The following is a 20287-nucleotide window of genomic DNA, read 5'->3' as shown; positions in this document are numbered from 1 at the left end:
CCTCGCCCTGCTTCAGCTCTCGCTGGTCAGGCTGCAGCAGCTGACCAGCACCGATTGTCCGGCACTCCCTAGTGAGATGACCCCAGTACCTCAGTTGAAAATGCAGAAATCACCGGTCTTCTGTGTCGCTTGCGCTGGGAGTTGGAGACTGGAGCTGTTCCTATTCGGCCATCTTGCTCCGCTCCCCCCTGCCTGCCTTTCAGCAAGATGGTCTTCAAACTGTGATATCCTTTCTTCCACTTGGTCAATTGGGCTATTGATACTTGTGTATGCTTCAGGAAGTTCTTGTGCTGTATTTTTCAGCTCCATCGGGTCATTTATGTTCCTCTCTAAACTGGTTATTCTAGTTAGCACCTCCTGTAACCTTTTATCAAGGTTTTTAGCTTCTTTGCATTGGGTTAGAATATGCTCCTCTAATTCAGCATAGCTTGTTATTACCCATCTTCTGAAGCCTACTTCTGTCAATTTTTCCATCTCATCCTCTGTCCAGTTCTGTGCCCTTGCTGGAGAGGTGTTGCAATCATTTGTAGGAGGCGAGGCACTCTCTCACAAACTCTTTGTGAGCTTGTCTAGTTTCAATCTTTGACTCTGCTGACCCTTGGATGGGGTTTTTGTGGGGACCTTTTTTGTTGATGCTGTTGTTGCTTTCTGTTTGTTTGTTTTTCTTTTAATGCTCAGGTTCCTCTTCTGTAGGGCTGCTGCAGTTTGCTGGGTGTTCACTTCAGGCTGTATTCATCTGGTAACTCCCACATGCGGAGATGTCACTCAAGAAGGCTGGAGAACAGCAAAGGTAGGGGCTCCCCTGCCCCATGTGGCTCTCTTCCTTCCTCTCTGTGGGTCACGTCAGCTGCCTAGTCAGTTCTGATGACAGAACCTGGATACTTTAATTGCCAGTGCAGGATTTGCACACGGTTATGGTCCTTTTCAATGGAAGCCTCTGATAGCTGCTGCTTCTAGTTGGCCATCTTGGCCTTGCCCCTAATTTGTATCTCTTAACAATTTACGTTAGCAGTTGTTTTTAATAGCTTTTTCTTCTGACTCTCTAAAACTGCTTTACACACTACCCTTAAGAGTGTTAGAGAATTCTGAGTATGGATATGCATCACTTATACTATTGAGCCTTTTTTTCTCACTTTCATTTGTTTTTTGTTATTAATTAGCAGACTTTTATTTTAGCTTAAATAACTCCCGTTAGCAATTCCTGTAAAGCAGGGCTAGTGGTGATGAACTCCATTAGCTTTTGTTTTAATTTTTTCCCTCATTTCTGAAGGACAACTTTGCCAGGTAAAGTATTCTTGTTGGCAGGTTTTGGTTTTTTTTCCTCTTCAGCAATTTGAATATATCATCCTTTTCTCTCTTGGCCTGCAGGGTCTCTGCTGCAAAATCTGTTTAAAGTCATATTTGTGGTCCATTGAATGTGATATCTTCTTCATATGTTGTTGATTTTAGTATTTTTTCCTTACCTTTGATTTTTGATAATTGGAGTGTGATGTCTTGGGGATTTCCTCTTTGAGTTGAATTTAATTGATGGCCTCTGAATTTTCTGTATCTGAATGTTGTCATCTTTCCTCAGATTTGAGAAATTTTTCATCATTATTTTATTAAATATGCTTTCTAGGCCCTTTTCTCTCTCCTCTTCTTTAGGAAATCCTACTATTTGAAGGTTAGTTTACTTGATAGTGTCTCTTAATTCTCATAAACTTTCTTAATTCTTTTCATTCTGTTTTCTTTTGTTTCTCTGACTGGATAATTTCAAATGTCCTGTCTTTGTGCTCACTGTTTTTTTCTTCTGCTTGATCATGTCTACTGTTGAAGCTTTCTAATAACTTTTTCAGTTCAGTTACTGTATTCTTTATCTCTAGAATTTTATTTGGGTTTTGATATTGCTTCTATTTCTTTATAAGATGTATTCTTTTATTTTCCATATTTCATTTTTCTACCTGAATTTTCTTTTAGTACCTTGAACTGCTTTAAGAGGAGTATTCTGAATATTTTATCAGACATTTCATAGTACTCCATTTCTTCATGGTCTATTACTGGCATTTTATTAGTTTCCTTTGGCAGTGTCATATTTCCATGATTTTTGAGAATCCTTGTGTCCTTATATTGGTGCCTGCATATGTGAGGACATCATCACCTCTTCCTGTCTTTGTTTGTGTTTTTTGATGGTGATAGAGCTTTACTATTTAGTATAACCTGGAATTCTGGCTGGGCCAGCTGGTAGCAACGTTGGTAGGATCACTGCTCTGCAGCTGAAGTCTTGCAGGGCCAAATACTTCATTTATAGGTAATTACTGATCTGTAGGTACCTCCTAGCATGGGGAAGACAACAAGAGCCCTGGGCTCAGTTGTATTACCTGTTCATTTCTAGGGTTGGGTAGGTCCAAATGCTCCCTCCATGAATAACTGCTAATCTGCACTTGCCTCCAAGTCTGGGAAAGACTTAATGCAAGCATTGAAATTAGGTGGATCACCTCTTCATGGCCAGAGTTTGTCAGGGCCAGATGCTCTGTGAATAATCACTGATCTGCAGTTCCTACCCTGTATGGGGAAAACTAAATTTGAGTACTGAAACTTAAGGGATTACCTCTCCACTGGTAGGATTGAGCAAGTTTGGATGCTCTCTCCATGGGCAATCACTGATCTACAATTGCCTGTCAACCCTGTGAAGACTTATGAGAGCATCTGGGTTGTGTGGGGAAGCTGGCTAAGGATTGGACCATGAAATATCCATGAACTGTATTTTCTCCATTATAATGTTGTTGCTAGTCTCTCTGATATGGCACCTCCAATGGCCAGATAAAGAGCAACCCCCACAATCTGTGTGCTGGTAGCTGTGAGCCCCACTCCCGTTCTTTTTTTCTAAATGAGCCCAGGTGGTTTAACCCTATTGGTACTCCCAGCATTTCCTTTGAGACAAGACAGGAGTGAGCCTCCTGCAAAGTGTCCCAGAAAAGTGGGAAAACTGAATGCCTGCCTCCAACTCACATTTGTCTCTGTAGAAACTGTGGGTCCAGGGAAATTATCTGTGGATGATGCTATGCTAGCTTGAAGGTGGGGTGACACAATCAAAGAGAACCATTTCTTTTACTATATAATCATAGCCCTTCTTGATTCTGCAGTCCAAAGGGTGTCTCAACTTCACTCTCAAGTTTTAGGATATTCAGGGTGGTATTCTTGCCTGTGGATAGTTGCTAATTGAATTTCTGGGTATGGGGGTAGTGAGGCCACAGAAATCTTTGTCACTTTGTTGATGTCACTCTTCCAATGTGTTATTTTAATCCTGTATTAGTATATGCTAATGGTGTGACCTTAAACTAGTGGCTTCTTTGTGCCTCAGTTTTCTTTTCTTTTTTTTTTCTTTTGAGCCGGAGTTCCAACCTTGTCAACCAGGCGGAAGTGTAATGTCGCAATCTTGATTCACTGCAACCTCTGCCTCCCAGGTTCAAGTGACTCTCCTGCCTCAGCCTCCCAAGTAGCTGGGATTACAGGCACCCACCACCACGCCTGGTTAATTTTTTTTTTTTTTTTTTTTTTTTTTGTATTTTTAGTAGAGATAGGATTTTGCCATGTTGGCCAGGCTGGTCTCAGACTCCTAACCTCAGGTGATCTACTCAACTTGGTCTCCAAAGTGCTAGGATTACAGGCATGAGCCACCCGTCCGTCCTGTGCCTCAGTTTTCTTGTTTATAAGACAGATTTTTTTTGAAGATTAAATGAATTGATAACAGTAAAATTCTTAGAAGAGTATCCAGCACTAAGTGAGGGCTTTATACAAGTTTGTTGCAATTAATGTAAGTGTTCCAAATGAAGTGATGAGAAATTAGTTACATCTCTGGGTAATTATTTTTTCTTTTGTTTAAAATTAAGAATATTTTTGCTGTTTTTTAAAAATCTGTATATTGGCGCTGGACCTGGTGGCTCATGCCCTGTCAATCCCGCCTTTGGGGCCAGGCCAAGGCCACGCAGATCACATCGGTCAGAGTGTTTTCGGGCGGCAACGCGCAGGCAACGCATCGGTGCCTTCCCGGGTTCTTCTTCACCAACTTTTCCCCATGCGCGAACTCCGCCAGGCGGTGCCGGGAAGGTGCCGCACAACCTGCATGCGCGCCAGTCGACTCAATCCACAGAGACCACGATTTCCCTGCGTCGCCACCTGCGGAACGCCCCCCGAGACACTCGCCGCCTAATTGCCCTCCCACTCCTAGAAACCAGCCTGCTCAGCAGGACGCCACGCCGCGGCTTCCTCAGTCCTCGCCATTCCTGTCGGCCCGATGTCAGGACTGCAGGAACTCCTCGAGAGCCCCACGGGGGACTCTGCTCTCTCTCTCGCGCAGGCAGACAGCTTTCCACCACCTTAGGTTGACACCAAAATCAAACTTGCCAGCTTTTCTGCCTTCCTACCCTTGCCTAGTCGCTTGGTTCCTTTTCGTGCCACCCGCTCGGTGGTCTTAAGAAACAACAATCTAACAACTAAGAAGTTTGAGACCAGCCTGGTCAACATGATAAAACCCCATCTCTACTAAAAATATAAAAAATTAGCTGAGCGTGGTGAAGGGCCCCTGTAATCCCAGCTACTTGGGAGGCTGAGGCAGGAGAATCACTTGAATCTGGGAGACAGAGGTTGCAGTGATCCAAGATTGCACCACTGTACTCCAACCTGGGCAACAAGAGCAAAACCCCATCTCAAAAAAAAAAAAAAAAATCTGTATATTGAAGTTCATAAATTGAACTACTAGTCCTTTAAGTTCTCTGAGTTTGAGGCTTGTTGACTGACATACTAGATCACACTTTTTGTCAGGTTTAGATTGGGAGGTATTTCATCAAGTTATCCTTCACTTCTAATGCAATTTCAGATACAAGCAGATGTATGCTGAACCTGGCCCACACTGTCTTGCAAGAACCTATTGTGTGTACTTCTTCTCAATTCTATATTTAATGACATCACATTGATAGCCTAAAATCAGTCATAATGGGAGTATTTACTCCACATAAAATTGGCAAATGCCACAAATCAGAGCTTTTTTCCTAAGGAAACAACGTAAGCCAGCTATTAAATATTCATCACTGCATAATAGGACATAAATCCACTTTAAAGAGATAGAAAATGATTCCAGAACTCAGCAAAATAAAAATCAACCTCTGTTCTTTTCCTATTGAAATATTTACACCCAGATGATCAAACTATCATGTATCAGTCTTATCACAACATTGTTGAAACCCTTTATAAGTTTTATCCCAATAGACAACAAATTACCTACTCTAATTAATCTCAGCATTTTCATCCCAACACTATTCACAAAAATTCCCTGTGTCTATAATCGTTTTGATATTATTTTCAATAGTTAATTAACTACCACTGATTTTTTAAAAAAATAATTTAATTTCTAATTTGAGTATTACAGTATTTATATTCTAAATCTTCTCAGTTTAAAACTATCTTTTAACAAAAAACTCTCTTAACAGATTAAAGGAATAATTGTGTCTTACTCCAATCATTCTCATTCAGTACAATATTCATAGTGATCCAAATGATAGGTAATAATAATCTCCTGCATGCTTTAATTCTTCTTTTCAAAGAAAACTACTATCTTGGTTTTCTTTGAAATTAGATGATTCTCATTGGTCTGTTATTCATGATTGCTTTCTCAGAAATATGGTGGTTTCTTTTTACTCACAGCAGGCCTTTGTATCATCTGAGCTTTCTAGAAAGGAAAAATACTTTCCAATATCTCTCCAACTGTGAGTGTTTTAAGAATATCTTTGTGTCCTAAGCACCAAGCATAGAGCAGAGGTTCAATTTCAGTTGATTGAAAGATCATTCAAAAAATGTCTTCACATTTACTTTCCTTGACCCAGGAACGTGAGAGGGTACAATTTTTCTAAATATAAATTTATTAAGAACGTGCTATATTTTGTAACCTTAACTGGAAATTTACCGAGGGTTTTTTGTTTGTTTTTTTGTTTTGTTTGTTTTGGTTTGGTTTTGTTTTAACCTGATGGTTACTCTTCGTGTGAGAGTCTGAGGATGAAGTCTTTCGCCAGTCACAAAGCCAATCCTAGGCAGACTACACCTCGCATTTAAATAATGCTTTGGATGTAACAAATCACTCTCACTTACACGGACCATTCCAGGAAACAAAGTTTGTTTTATCAATCTCATCTTCTCACTATTACTTCTCCCTCTTTGACTTTACCTCATCATTCTACTGTTTTATTGCCGGATTTCTTTTGAATAGCTCCCTTATATCAACCCCTGATTTTAAGTAAAAACAGTTTCTCTGATAAGAAAAATAAATTTTCTCCAAAGAGAGACTTTGTAGGTTTCCAGATGAAAAGAGTAAAGGATGACTGAGAAGGGGAAAATGTTTGTGAGAAAGATGAAATAAAAGAACAAAGGAAAGATCCACTTACATGGTATAAGGATTCCGCTTCTCGCACTTAGTAAGCCAATACCCCATTGTGAACAAAGCAAGATAAGATGGAAGGCATCAATGCTGATTCCTTAGCTGGTCTAAGGTACAATGTGCTTGCCAATATAAGGATCTTATAGCGTTGACTCTAAATTTAGTTTTAGACTAAATTTGTAGAATAATACAAATGTCTCCTAAACATAAGCTTAGTATAAGAACTTTATCTAGTATCCAACTAAAGAAATAGTGCCCTGCTTCTGTTGCTGGGGGAAACAACTATGGAGTTCAATTTAGTAAGAGATAATATGTACATTCAATGCCTCATGCCTGTATTTTGATCATGCACATGGTAACTCTATGGGTTATTTAAATGTTTTTACAGGTAACTTAGGTTGTTCTTGATTTTCACCTTCAACATGATTTTAGAACCTAATGTATATTTAAAATTCAATTTTCACCCAAGAGTTATAGCATTGTTAATGTTTTCCTCATATCCAGACTAGACTACTTCTGTTTCAAGTGTACACTGGAATTCCATGTGAAACATAGCTGTGCTCTTTCCTCAAAGAGCTCTTTCCTCTAAACTCAACCTCAAAGAAAAAAAAGTGGGCAGTTGAAGGATCTAATCAGCCTCTTCTTGTCCTCATGAAATCCTGATCTACTATGAATTCAGACACAATATGTTATACTTAGGAAAGGAGACTTGATAATTTTGAAGAAATAGTTGTTTTAACCACCCTTATCAAACAAGAGATGATGTATTTGAGCCTGAGAGGAACCAGAGTTAGTATCTAAAGTTATTAATCTATTGATGATTGGGGACCTCCAGGGGTCTAATTTAGGACATATATTGCATTTACAAGAGACTGAACCAGGAAAAAAAATTGTTTTACACTTAAAAGACTAACTAAGGCTGTCCTTAGTTAATAATTGCAGAGAGCTTGGAGATCTCACAGGGTGTTAAATGTTCTTTCCATAATAGTACATGCACTCTCATGTTCTCATTATATTGCACATATGAGGTTTTCTGTGTTGCTTAATTATCTAATGTTCTATCCCATCCAATGGAGATTCCAAATTTGCCTTCTCAATTAACTCATGGATATTAGACAAGAGACTTGTGTTCTTTCTGCTGAACAGAAAAATGTGCTCTCTGAAATGTAGGTCATTTGTGGTATCAGGAACAGTATAAGCTTAAACGTTCCCCAATGTGCTTTGTAGTCATTATTTCTATTCCCATTTACTATTATAGGAGTCTACAACTTTTAGAAATCTTTAAACAATATACATTAATGTTATTATATTTCCTAGGAATAAAAATAGTTGAAATTCAAAGAATTAATACAACTAATGTTAATAATAAAAACAAATTTTAAAACAATATTTAAAATTCAATTTTCACCCAAGACTTATTACTTAGTCCCACGTTTCGGTTTGGGGTACAAATACATTATTCACACACTCAAGTCTTTCAGTTTGGGATTTAAGCTTGTATACTTTTATTTACTGACTTTATCAGTTGCTCAAATAAAATACTGGATAAACTAAACTATAAAAGGAAGAAATGTCTATGTTCATAGAGTCCAGCAGACTAATTCTACTATCATGAATTATTGATAGAGTTCTATCTTTTCATTCCACTTTCCATATCTCCATAGCCCCTGCCTCTATCATGAATATCAAACATGTCGTTCTTCTCAAATTGCTCTGGATTTGATGCAGCTTGTCACTGGCCTGGCACAAAGCAAGTACCCTGTAGCGTGGTGCTGCGTCATCAAGTGAAGAAGATCAGATTATAAAGGAAATGGTCAAAAATACCCTTTAAAGTCTCATAGGTACTTGCTATGCACTAACTTCATTAATTCTTACAGAAACTCTTTGAGGTAGATACTGTTATTTTCTCTATTTCACAAATGAAGAACTAAGACAGAGAGAAGTCTTAACTGTTAAAATTTGTCCAAAGTTGTAGGTAATAAGTAGATGGTAGAATCTTTGGAAGATGCCATGATATTCCCATTTCTCAATAATCCCAACACAGCCTATGCTTTCTCCAGCATTGGGATAGATGACTGTTTCTTTAGGTAGCATCTTGCATTTATGACCCTGATGTATATTAAATTCACAATTTTAAAAACTACAATTAAATGTCATGAAAGGTGGTTGCACTGCAAGAGGCATGAAAAAACTAAGCCCAAGTATGAAAGTATCAGGATCACTTTCTCATTGTTGGGCATTTTCTCTTTGAGTGAAAAGGCAGGCAGAATTGTTTACTTTCTTTTAAGATTTTTCTTACTTTTTTTTTTAATCTAGTAGGTACAGTTAAGCTCATATAAGTTAAACATTTAGGATATTTTACTCTAATTTCAGAGCCTATCAGAGTCTATCCTATTGAGATTAGTATGTCTGAAGACCAGCCTGAACTGTTGGGAAGAAACCCAGTGTATTATCTAGATGGCATAATTCACATTTGAGGAAATTGCCTCTATGAATTATTTTGTTTTTAAATAGCTTATGTATGTAACACTTGAAAATCAAACATCATTCATTTTTTGAGTATATATGTGTTTGTTTAAAGAATAATTCAATAAATAAAAGGCTGATAATGTTAAGGATATCGCTCCTCAGCTATTTCAGAGTTCATTCATTACAATTGGCATCCTTGTCCATTTCTTTAATATTGTGTTTTAAAATACAGCCATTTCCACTGCGAGGGCTGGTGCTATTGGAAAGATTTCAAGAGGAAGTGTAATATGAACAGGATTTTAAAGAAAAGATTGGACTTAGACTTGTGGGAAAGGTGGGGAAAAGACAGCCTATAGCAGAACATATTATGAACAGAAATGTGGAAGCAGAAGATAACCAAGCGCCATAACCCACCCATCTGCTGTCTCTGTGCTATACACAGCAGCCCAGGGCTCTCAGATCACATGACAGAGCAAACACATGTCACTAGTTTAAAATGGGGCACCCTCATGGCCCAGCAATGGCACATTTCTGTAGCCATCCCACTATTTCACTGTCTACAACAATTGTCACCCTAACCTCTCAAGCATAAACCTCAGGTCACTCCTACCAACTCCCTGCTTTAAACAGATGACCATATCTACTTTCTTGAGAAAAATAAAACCACCAGAACAGAGTCTACTTTTCTACCAATAAAAAAAACTCACACACTCTTCTTCCTTTCTATTATAATAGAAGACCAGTTTTTCCCTTCTAAAGTAAGTCCTTCCATCTGTGCTTTGAAGCCATTCCCCTCCCACCTTCTGATAAACATTATACTATCAATAGTTCATTTTTTTTGCATATTTATCCTCTCCCTCTCAAATAATATTTTTAAATAAGCTTGTCTCTCCAACGTTTAAATAACCTTGCCTCAAAATCTCCAGGCTTCATGCCATTTTTCTCGCCTTCACAAATTTCCTGGAGGAGTTGTCTATAAACTCTTGATCTCCATTCCTTACCTCCCATTCAATCCATAACCACTTGATCTGGTTTTATTCTTCATTACTTGATCAACAATGACCTGATATGGTTTGGCTCCATGTCCCCACCCAAATCTCATGTTGAATTGTAATCCCTAATGTTACGGGAGGGACCTGGAGGGAGGTGATTAGATCATGTGGGAAGATTTAACCCTTGCTGTTCTAGTGATAGGCAGTGAATTCCCATGAGATCTGGTTTTGTAAAAATGTGTAGCACTTCCCCTTCATATGCTCCCCCACGTGAAGATTGTGCCTGCTTCCCCTCACCTTCTGCCATGATTGTAGTTTCCTGAGGTCTCCCCAGCCATGCCTCCTGTACAGCCTATGGAACTGTGAGTCAATTAAACCTCTTTTCTCCATACATTTCCCAGTCTCAGGTATGTCTTTATAGCAGTGTGAGAATGGAATAATACACCTTCAGAATACTAGACCTAAAAATATTTATTCATCATTTTATTTGATTTACCTGCAAATTTCAACAATGTTAACTATTCCTTCCTCAAAGTATCTTCTTCACATGCCTTATGTAATGTATCATCACCCTCTAGTTTTTCTCCCTTTCTTGATATCTAATTCAAAATTGTTTCCTTCTACCAAGTTACCAAAAGATCGATTTCCCAAGATTCGTTTTAGTGCTTTTCTCATCTCACTCTACAGTTTCCACCAAACTGGTGTCATCTATATTAACTATGTCAAGACTTCTATCAATATCTATATCCAAATAACTCACAATATTTTGAAGATACTTTTTATTTTGAGATAATTGAAGATCCACATGCAGTTGTAAGAAATAATACAAAGAGATTCCATAAATCCTTTACCAGTTTCCTCCAATGGTAACATCTTACAGAATTACGGTACAGTTCTTGCAACCAGGATACTGATATCAATACATTCAAAATACAGAACAATTTCATCCTCCAGGATTTTTTGGGTTGCCTTTTTGTAGCCACATTCACTTCCCTCTCACCTTCTTCCCCACTCCATTCTTATCCCCTGACAATCACTAATCTGTTCTCCATTCCTATATTTTTGTCATTTCAAGTGTGTTATATAAATAGAACCATGCAGCATGCAATTTTTATTGATTGGCTCTTTTCACACAGAATAATTCTCTGAAGATTAATTCAAGCTGTTGTGCTTTCAAAGTTATGTTATTTTATTGACAAATAATATTTCTTAATATGCATGTACCATATATTATTTAACCATTGACCCATTGAAGGACATCTCAGTTGTTTCCTTTTTCTGGCTATTAAGAATAAAGCTACTGCAAGCAATTCATTTGTAAGTCTCTGTGAACAGATATTTCTCTGAGATGAACATCCAAAAGTATAATTGCTGGGTTGTATGGTAGTTGTATGTTGTTGTTGTTTTTAAGAAACTGCCAAGTGATTTTCCAGAGTGACTGTACCACTTTACATTTTCACCAGTAATGTGTGAGTAATCCAGTTTCTCCACATCTTTGCCAGTGTTTGGTATTGTTTCATTATTTTTTATCTAGCCATTTTGATAGGTGGGTAGTGACATCTCATTGTGGGTTTAAGTTGCATTTTCCTAGTGGTTAGTAATGCTGAACATCCTTTTATATGTTTATTTACCATCTGCAAGTCATCTTCTGTGAAACATCTCTTTATGTCTTTTGCTCTTTTTCTAATTATATTATTTGATTTTTATGGTTAAATTTTGAGAATTTTTAAAATATATACTCCAGATACTGGCACTTTGCTGGCTATGTGGTTGGCAAATATTACCTTCTAGTCTGTAGTTTGTCTTTTCATCTCATAATTTTTCACAAAGCAGACATGTTGAAATTTTAAAATTTTTGCATAGCCCTAAATCTCAAAGAGTTTCTCCTATTTTTTTTCCTAAAAGTTGTATAATTTATATTTAAGTCTGTGAATCATTGTAAGTTAATTTTGTATTAAGTATGAGTTTTGGGTCAAAGTTTATATTTTACATATGGGTGTCTAATTGTTCCAGTATCATCAGTTCAAAAGGCTAACCTGTCTTCATTGAATTACTTTTACAACTTTATAAAAAATCAGTTGGGCATGTATTTGTGTGGGTCTATTTCTATATTATTTATTCTGTTCCATTAGCCTATGTGTATTCTTCCACTAGTACCAATTTTCTTACTGAGCTCTCTCTGACAGTACCCTAGTGGGGGACATCACAGTCTGGTAGGAGTGGGAGTCTTGGCTGCCTGCCTTGCCCTTGGCTGGTGTAGGGGAGAAGTGGTGTCACAGTGCCTGCCCTGATATTTGGCTGGAGTAGAGGGGTTACAGTCTAAAATTTGCTGTTTTTTTTTGTTGTTGTTGTTGTTTGTTTGTTTTTGACTGCTCCTTTAAAGTAGGCTTTTCTTTGGGGTTTTCTGGATTGCCTACTTTAGCAGCATATATTTCATGCCTAGAATATATGAGGTAAAAAAGAAAACCCAGAAAAGTCACCTCCATGCTGTTACTTGAGTCCTGACATCCCTAGGTAGTCTGTCTTCTTTATGCCTGTCAGAGTCACCTTATGTTTGCTTTGTGTATAATTTCCAGAGTTCTTAATATACTCAGTGGGAGGAACAAGGAAGAATGAGCCTACTTCATCTTCCCAGAATCAGAAGTTTCACTCACAAAATTTTGCCTCCAACCTAAATCTTTTCTTCGTGGTCCAGAAATGAGTATCCTCATTTTAATCTGCATTTGTATGTCTCAAAGTTACCTCAAATATAACTTAAGCTCAAGGCTGAGCCACCTCCGAATGTTGCACTGCAGTCTTCCTGCTACACAAGGGAAAAAGTTAAAGTTCTTCTTGGCACCTCTTCTCCTTCCCATTCTAATTGTCATGAAACCCAATTTATTTTTTTTTCTCTGAAATATGCTTTAAGTCTTCCCCCTTCTCTGTTATCTGTATGCCACAACTCTAATCTAAGCTATTATCATATCTGGTCAAAATTTTTTGCAAAAGTCTCTTGTCTGATCTCCTCATATACACCCTCCCTGTTCCAAACCCTTCTCTGTATTGTGGAGTAATCTTTTCAAAACATTATTGTTCTTATTTAATAAATTGATATTGCTTTTAGAACAATTGATTTTTAAAAATCTTTCACCTCACTTACGAGCCTTGCACAAATCTATTATAGAAGCTCAGTATTTGTTGATAAATAACTGTAGTGTATATCTCCCTGATTAGACTCAATTCACCTAATATACAGAAACATACCCTAAAACTCTATGTTTCTTCAGTTCAGTGGTGATCTGCAAATGCTTAATAATGATGATCTTGGTATTCCAATGACTATACAAGGAGATTTTATATACAGTATGGCTAGAAGGAAAACACGTGAAAGTAATAAACAGCAAACTATTAATTGTCCTGATATTTCTTTTTTTTCTTTCTTTCTTTCTTTTTTTTTTTTTTTTTTTTTTTTTGTTTTTTGAGACAGAGCCTTGCTTTGTCTCCCAGACTGGAGTGCAGTGGCACAATCTCAGCTCACTGCAACCTCCGCCTCCCAGGTTCAAGCAATTCTTGTGCCTCAGCCTCTCGAGTAGCTGGGATTACAGTTGTGTGCCACTGTGCCTGTATAATTTTTGTATTTTTTGTAGAGATAGGGTTTCACCATGTTGCTCAGACTGGCCTCGAGCTCCTGGCCTCAGGTAATCCACCCCCCTCAGCCTCCCAAAATGCTGGGATTACAGGTGTGAGCCACCATGCCCAGACTCTTGCTATTTCTTATATTAAGTGAATTTATTTGTCTGCTTAATAATTATCTGTAATATAAATGTTCTTACATTTCTAAGTATATATACATTTTTAAACCACCAACTCACTTCTCACCCCTATTGGAAATCTGTAAAATATTCAGTCTCTGCATTTAAAAAATAATAATAACTTCAGGGAAAAATGGTCATAAGTTAATGAAAATATTAACTTTGACAACAAAAATGACAGAATCATTACAAATATGTTTGTACTTATGACCTTCCCAAATAAATGTCGAAGTGTCACAAGCTCTTCTCTATATGAGCTATGTTTATTTATTGTTGTATTCATTGCATGTAAGAGAATAACATCAAAACATTGTTTCCGATGTTAAGACTATATAAAAGGAAGGTGGACTACTTCCTCTGCTCTTGAAAATCATACGGGTCATTTGGATTAAAAAAAGAGAGAGAGAGACTTCTTACTCTGACAAGGGTTGGGTTAATTGGAGAAGACTTGTAAGACAAGATTTTTGGTCCTGACCTCTAAATTGGTTTTAGAACATCAGGTGAGAAAGAAAGAGATTAAAAAAAAAAAGAAAGAAAGAAACTAGTAGTTACAATATGAGTAAAAGATACAGAAGCAAGAACAGGGGGGACTTCGGTAAGCAAAGGTAAAACCATTAATCTAGAAAAAAAACAAAAGATAGGATAGTCACAACAAGAAATATCTATAACTTATTTATATAGCTATAAATAAGAGATTTTCAATATATAATTCAAAATGTAATCACGGTACAGACCATGAGAGATCAAATAGTTTAGAATATTCCCTTTTGTCACAACCAATTTATACCTCAGATTTATAAGTAATGCTTAAATTTCAGAGATAAACTGCAACACATTAATTCTATAATGTAGGAATAGGTTTACATTTCAGTGCACTGATAAATTACATCCTAACTGAAGTTTCTACATCTTATAGGAATAGATGGGATTTTTTTGCACATGTGAGGTTTCTTTTCATTTATACACAAGTTTAGGGTAATTCTGAGATTTAAAAAGAAAATGCTCAGAAGCGAGTCATGAAAATCATTCAGAAAAGATACAGCATTTTATTTTGTTGGATCCACTGAAAATTTAGTCTATGATAATGTTTAAACACAACTGAAATTTGTTTCTTTAATATCACTTTATATTTTATTTAATTTGTATATGTTTCTCTTGTGTATTTAACTTTCTGTTATGGTGTTTCCGTATCTGATTTCTAATAATGGTGACCATGGACAAAGGAAGTGTGTTATCTCATGAACTTGAGCATAACTACAGAAACCTTCCAAGATAAATTAATTTGATCCACCATAATTCTCCTTATGGAAAAGAGAAAAGTATATTCATCATATTAGTACAAAAGTTTCAGGAAGGTGTAAAATTAATACTCTTCTAAAAGTATTTCCAAAGTTCTACTCAATATAGTAAACACAGCATAGACAGTGGAAAAACTATTAGAAAACTATTACATATAAAATTAAAATTTTTTCTGATTATGAAAATCTATGATATTACTAAAACTCTACTAAAATGATGGCAATAGTGATGAATGAGTGAGTGATATATAAAAAATGCTATCAAATTCAATGATCCACTTATGGGTTTATGTAGCAAGAGAGGTTACATGGAGTAACACAGAGTAAATTAAACCTTGGAATAAGGATGAGATTTTACTGATAGATTTTTGAAGAGACAATGAAATTTAGTGATAACAAGGTTCAGCTATAAGGACACTTGGCTGTTTGCAGACAATACTATTTAAAATTTGGTGAGTGCTTACTACATGCTAGGCTATGTTCTAAACACTTGCATGTGCTATGACCCATTTGATTCTCTCAACAAGATCAAGAGTCAAGTGCTCTCATCTCCATTTTACAAAGAAGGAGATTGCAGCATGGAGAGAATAAGTCACCCAGAGTCACAGAACTACTATAGTAAGTGGTGGAGCCATGATTTGAAACCTGGTTAACAAGCCCACAGTCTGTGCCTCTGCAGGAGCCTCTCTCTAGTGTGAGCAGTTCACAAATGTGCCACCCTCCCTATGTGTCAGTTATTTATGTACATGTACATTTCCTAAGTTAATCGTCACAGCAATTCCAAGAGTTAGGTGGTTTAGAGATGAAGAATCGAGACATAGCAGGACCAGAATTAGAACCCATGCTATATCTTATCTCATGTTTTCAATATCTCTTCTTCCAGCTGGGCTAAAGTCAAGAACTTATTAAATAATTCATAGAACATAGGTTGGATAAGTCAATGAAGGCCAAATAAAAAAGGATTTTGAACCAGAATTTTAAAATTTAGACATGATACTTTAGACATAGTCCTCAGTGTATGTATGTGCTCAATAAATTTTGTTGAAGAAATGAATGAATATAAACAGAAGTGAAGGTACTGGTATTCTAGCCTTTCCTCCAGGCATTGTGGTAGCATGGATTACAAAATAAATTTTCTAAATAAAATAATCATAGCTAAAAACTAGGGTGTTTGTTTTCTTTTATACATTTTGCCTGCAATTAGACTCCACTGTCCCAAACCTGCCACAAATTGGTGAAGTTATAGCTTTCTGATATAAATATCCGTACTACTGAAAGGTTTCATTAACTGTCAGATTAGTGAAATTTTTCACTCCATTGTATTTTTACTAAAGTAGCTAAGCATAGCAACAAAAGAAAACAACTATGTTTTATTATTTAAAAAAATAAGAGTTTCCTTCAATAATCCATGAATTTTTAAAATGCTACTTGGTCTAACCCTTCACCAAATTGGTGTTAAATTGGCCTAAGGTATTAAAACTCTATGTTCTTATTCAATGAGTGATAATTCCTCAAACAGGGACGTTTCCAGTCCTCTCTCTGCTATTCTCTGTTACAATTGCTAATACTTCATCTCAGGCCTATCCATATCTTAAATGACATGATAAAAAAAAAAAAAAAAAAACGAACAAAGGTAGAGAACATGGGACCATCTTCTCTCTGGTCTTTTGTTTTCTTATTTTTCCATCCTTAGACTACAGTGGTCAGTATGACTTACATAATAACATGGTCTACTCATATTCTTCCTTTCTGATCAGCAGTTTTACTGGGTCTAGTGTGAAATAAAATATAGCTACCTTTTTTCCCTTTCACTAAGCAGATGCCAGTGAATTAGTAACATCTGCTTTTTTCTTAGCTTTTACCAGAAACTTTTTTCCTAAAGGGTCATCATTTAAGGCAATTTTTTTAATACTATAAGGTCAAACACATCTGTTTGATCATATCAAAATTTAGCAGAAAATGTATTTTTTATAGACTCCATAAATATCACCTTCACTCTGAATTGGCCTTTATGATACTTTTAATGAATAATATTCCCCTCCACATGTAATTTAGAATTAAACATTTCAGACAATATAGTTGACATTGTAAAATATCTTATCCTTTTCTCGCTATTGCAGCCCAGTTATTCAAAGCCTACAATTATGCAGTTTCTCAAGCTGTCTCACAATGAAGGAAATGTATCTATTACAGTAGAGAAAAAAAAAAAAAACAAGAAAATTCAAATGAAAATAAGTCGTTATAACTGCTGATTTAACCTGACAAACTATTTTCCTTTGAATGATTGCTACTGCTTTTGGTTTATAGGGACCGAGCTCCTTTCATTTTTACTTCAGAGATGGAATACTTTATTACAGAGGGTGGGAAAAACCCACAGCATTTCCAAGATTTTGTGGAACTTTGCTGTCGTGCTTATAATATTATCAGAAAGCACAGCCAACTGCTCTTGAACCTGCTAGAAATGGTAAGTCCCTTGGGAAAAAAATAATAATAATAATAATAAGCTTCATTTATGCCTGTGCTTCAGTAGTCTATTTTTACTAATGGCTTGGAGTTCCCCAAGGAGCTATTCAGAAGAAAAAGGAATGAGCAAACTAAGAGTACCATTGTACAGCTTATAAACATATTCCTGAATAATTTAATGTATTCATTCATAGTTATTGTCTCAAACATTCCTATTCATATCAATATTGATGCATGTAAGGGTTATCCCACTATATTTTGACTAATGTTCAAGGACAGTCATTTTAAAAATAACGCTTTCAGTCATATTGGGCATTAGGATCTTTCAAAAATGCCTTATATATATTATCTCACTTATACATCATGACAACCTAATGTAGAGCAGGCAAGAATTGTCCCTGGCTCTCCATTCCAAACTCCACCTTTGATCACTTGCCAATTTCCCACATTAAGAAACTGAGGGTCAGAATTGGAAAGTGAGTTGCTAGCAACTCAACTTTTAGTGGTATGCATTACATGTACTGAGTCATGGTCCTACACACTCTCTTGTGACCAGCAGGGGAAAATTTAAGGTTTTATTCCACTGTCCAATTTAAAGAGATGGAGACCAGATATGTGCCATGAAGGAAGAAAAATCTGATAGAAATATCTTCTAGGAGAGGGATATAGTGACTCCTCTAGGCATGTACATACACACTAGGGATTGCAGCAAACTGTACGTGGGAAACATACATTTGGTCTATCAGCATGGGATTTGGAATCTATGAAACACAACTGATTTAGAACTTCCAGATGACAATAATTCTACCACATGTTGTTAAGGGTACAAACGTGGCAGGCAGACCTTTCTGGGTTTCAATCCTAGTTTGGCATTTTACTGGCTACATTCTTCAGGACATATTACTTAACCCCCAAAAGACTGTTTCCTTATCTATTAAATGAAGATAACAACATCTACCTTGTAGAGTTAATGAATAAATGACCTAACAGTGAATTCTTTGCATGACCTAGGCACTGTGCTAAGTGCTGTATGTGTATTAATTGTTTTAAATTGCTTTGTGTGTATTAATTGATTTAAAATTCATAATAACCCTAACAGATCATTAACAAAAAGCACTTAGCACAGTGCTTGCCATTTAGTAGACTTCAGTTCATTTATGTTCTTATACTAGATCCTTGTTAATTTATAAGAACACTGTCCAATGTAATATCTTCTAGTCACATGTTTGTTTATATTTAAATTAATTTTTATTAAACAAAATTTAAAACTCCATTCTTCAGTTTCACTGATCACATTTCAAGTACTCAGCAGCCACGTTTGGCTAGTGGTAGCATATTGGTCAGCACAGATAGGAAACTTCCATCACCACAGAAAAGTTCATTGGTTAGTACAGAACAAACGTTAACTTTGTTGCAAGGAAGATTTGATTTGGATTATTGTTTTAACTTTCAAACAACATATTCACCTTACTTCTCTCCACCTTGCCTTGAAAGATAAGTATCTCTAAAAATATTATAAATATGTCCTTCATATGCAAATATACTGGTTTCTTCTCGTGTAAAGTGGATATATAAAGTTCTACGCATCTCCAAAATCTACAAGTTGGCTTTTCAGTAAGAACCAAGGATTCTTATTGGTAAATCTGCATTCTAGCTCCCAATTCTATTAGGCCATTTTGCAAGTATGAAATGACTAAGGTTTATAATGTGACTGTACCACAAACAAACAAAAAAAACCCACAAGGATTAAGTCTGTGATTCTGACCCCATTTAAATAATAAATATCCAGGTAGAATCAAGCTCATGAATTCATGAGCTCCTGTTTACCATAGGCTAGAAACTGCAAGGATACATTAACATATGATGAAACCCAGAGTCTTAAAATTTTCAATTTAATGAGAAAGATAAAATTAATTTACATAAAAAACCGAGGTGTGGCCAGGCATGGGATTATGGGTTCATGCCTGTAATCCTAGCACTTTGGGAGGCCAAGGTGGGTGGATCACGAGGTCAGGAGATCCAGACCATCCTGGCTAACAGGGTGAAACCCCATCTCTACTAAAAATACAAAAAATTAGCCAGGTGTGGTAGCAGGCGCCTGAAGTCCCAGCTACTCAGGAGGCTGAGGCAGGAGAATGGCGTGAACCCGGGAGGCGGAGCTGGCAGTGAGTCCAGATCATGCCACTGTACTCCAGCCTGGGCAACAGAGCAAGACTCCATCTCAAAAAAATAATGATAATAATAACCGAGGTGTCCAGCATTTCTAAATGCCTATAATGATATAAATAACTACATATGAGGAGTAGTACCAAATTTTAACAACTGCTTTAACCTGCTCCAGATATTTCAAAAATAAATCCAAAACAGAAAAGCACAAATATAGGTTATGCTGTTTCTCAGGTGACACTAAAATTATACTGATGAAAACTGAGCATGTTAAAATAATGTGAAAGAACAGCTCTTTGGAAAAAAAATAGATTCAGAAAGCTTATCAGTGCTTTTTTTCTCTTTGTTTAATAAACTTTTCTACATACCTTAAAAAAGCATTCAGCATTGAGTCATGATATTATTAAACAATCGCCAAAGAGAATATATAGTGATATTTTATTTAAAAGAAGATAGCCATATGGTATTTTATTCATAAGTATTGAAATAATTTATCATTAATCAGTTGTTGAAAATTTCTGGAATATAGTATATCCAAAAAAAAACTTCTATGCTCTAATTATTCAGCTCCTTTAGGCTAAGGAAGAAAATTTGGCAGTGGAAGGCACTAATCCAGAGTAAACATATAATCTTAGATTTAGGCTCTCACAGAAATTGAAATAGAGATCAGAAGCAATGTGGACCAATTAAACTAATGCATAA

The 20287-nt window shown here is 36.3% G+C and overlaps 1 protein-coding gene across 1 annotated transcript in view; it reads left to right on the top strand.

The window, feature by feature from the left end:
- The window catches only part of PIK3C2G (phosphatidylinositol-4-phosphate 3-kinase catalytic subunit type 2 gamma), a 385467-nt gene that overhangs the window by 252209 nt on the left and 112971 nt on the right, over positions 1-20287 (top strand). The window contains 1 exon segment of the mRNA XM_017888605.1: positions 17264-17420. Within this exon segment, the coding sequence (XP_017744094.1) occupies positions 17264-17420 (157 nt within the window).

Source organism: Rhinopithecus bieti, unplaced genomic scaffold (genome assembly GCF_001698545.2).
Source record: "Rhinopithecus bieti isolate Rb0 unplaced genomic scaffold, ASM169854v2 scaffold_15769, whole genome shotgun sequence".
Classification (NCBI taxonomy): Eukaryota; Metazoa; Chordata; class Mammalia; order Primates; family Cercopithecidae; genus Rhinopithecus; species Rhinopithecus bieti.
This window is presented reverse-complemented; position numbering and strand designations above follow the sequence as displayed.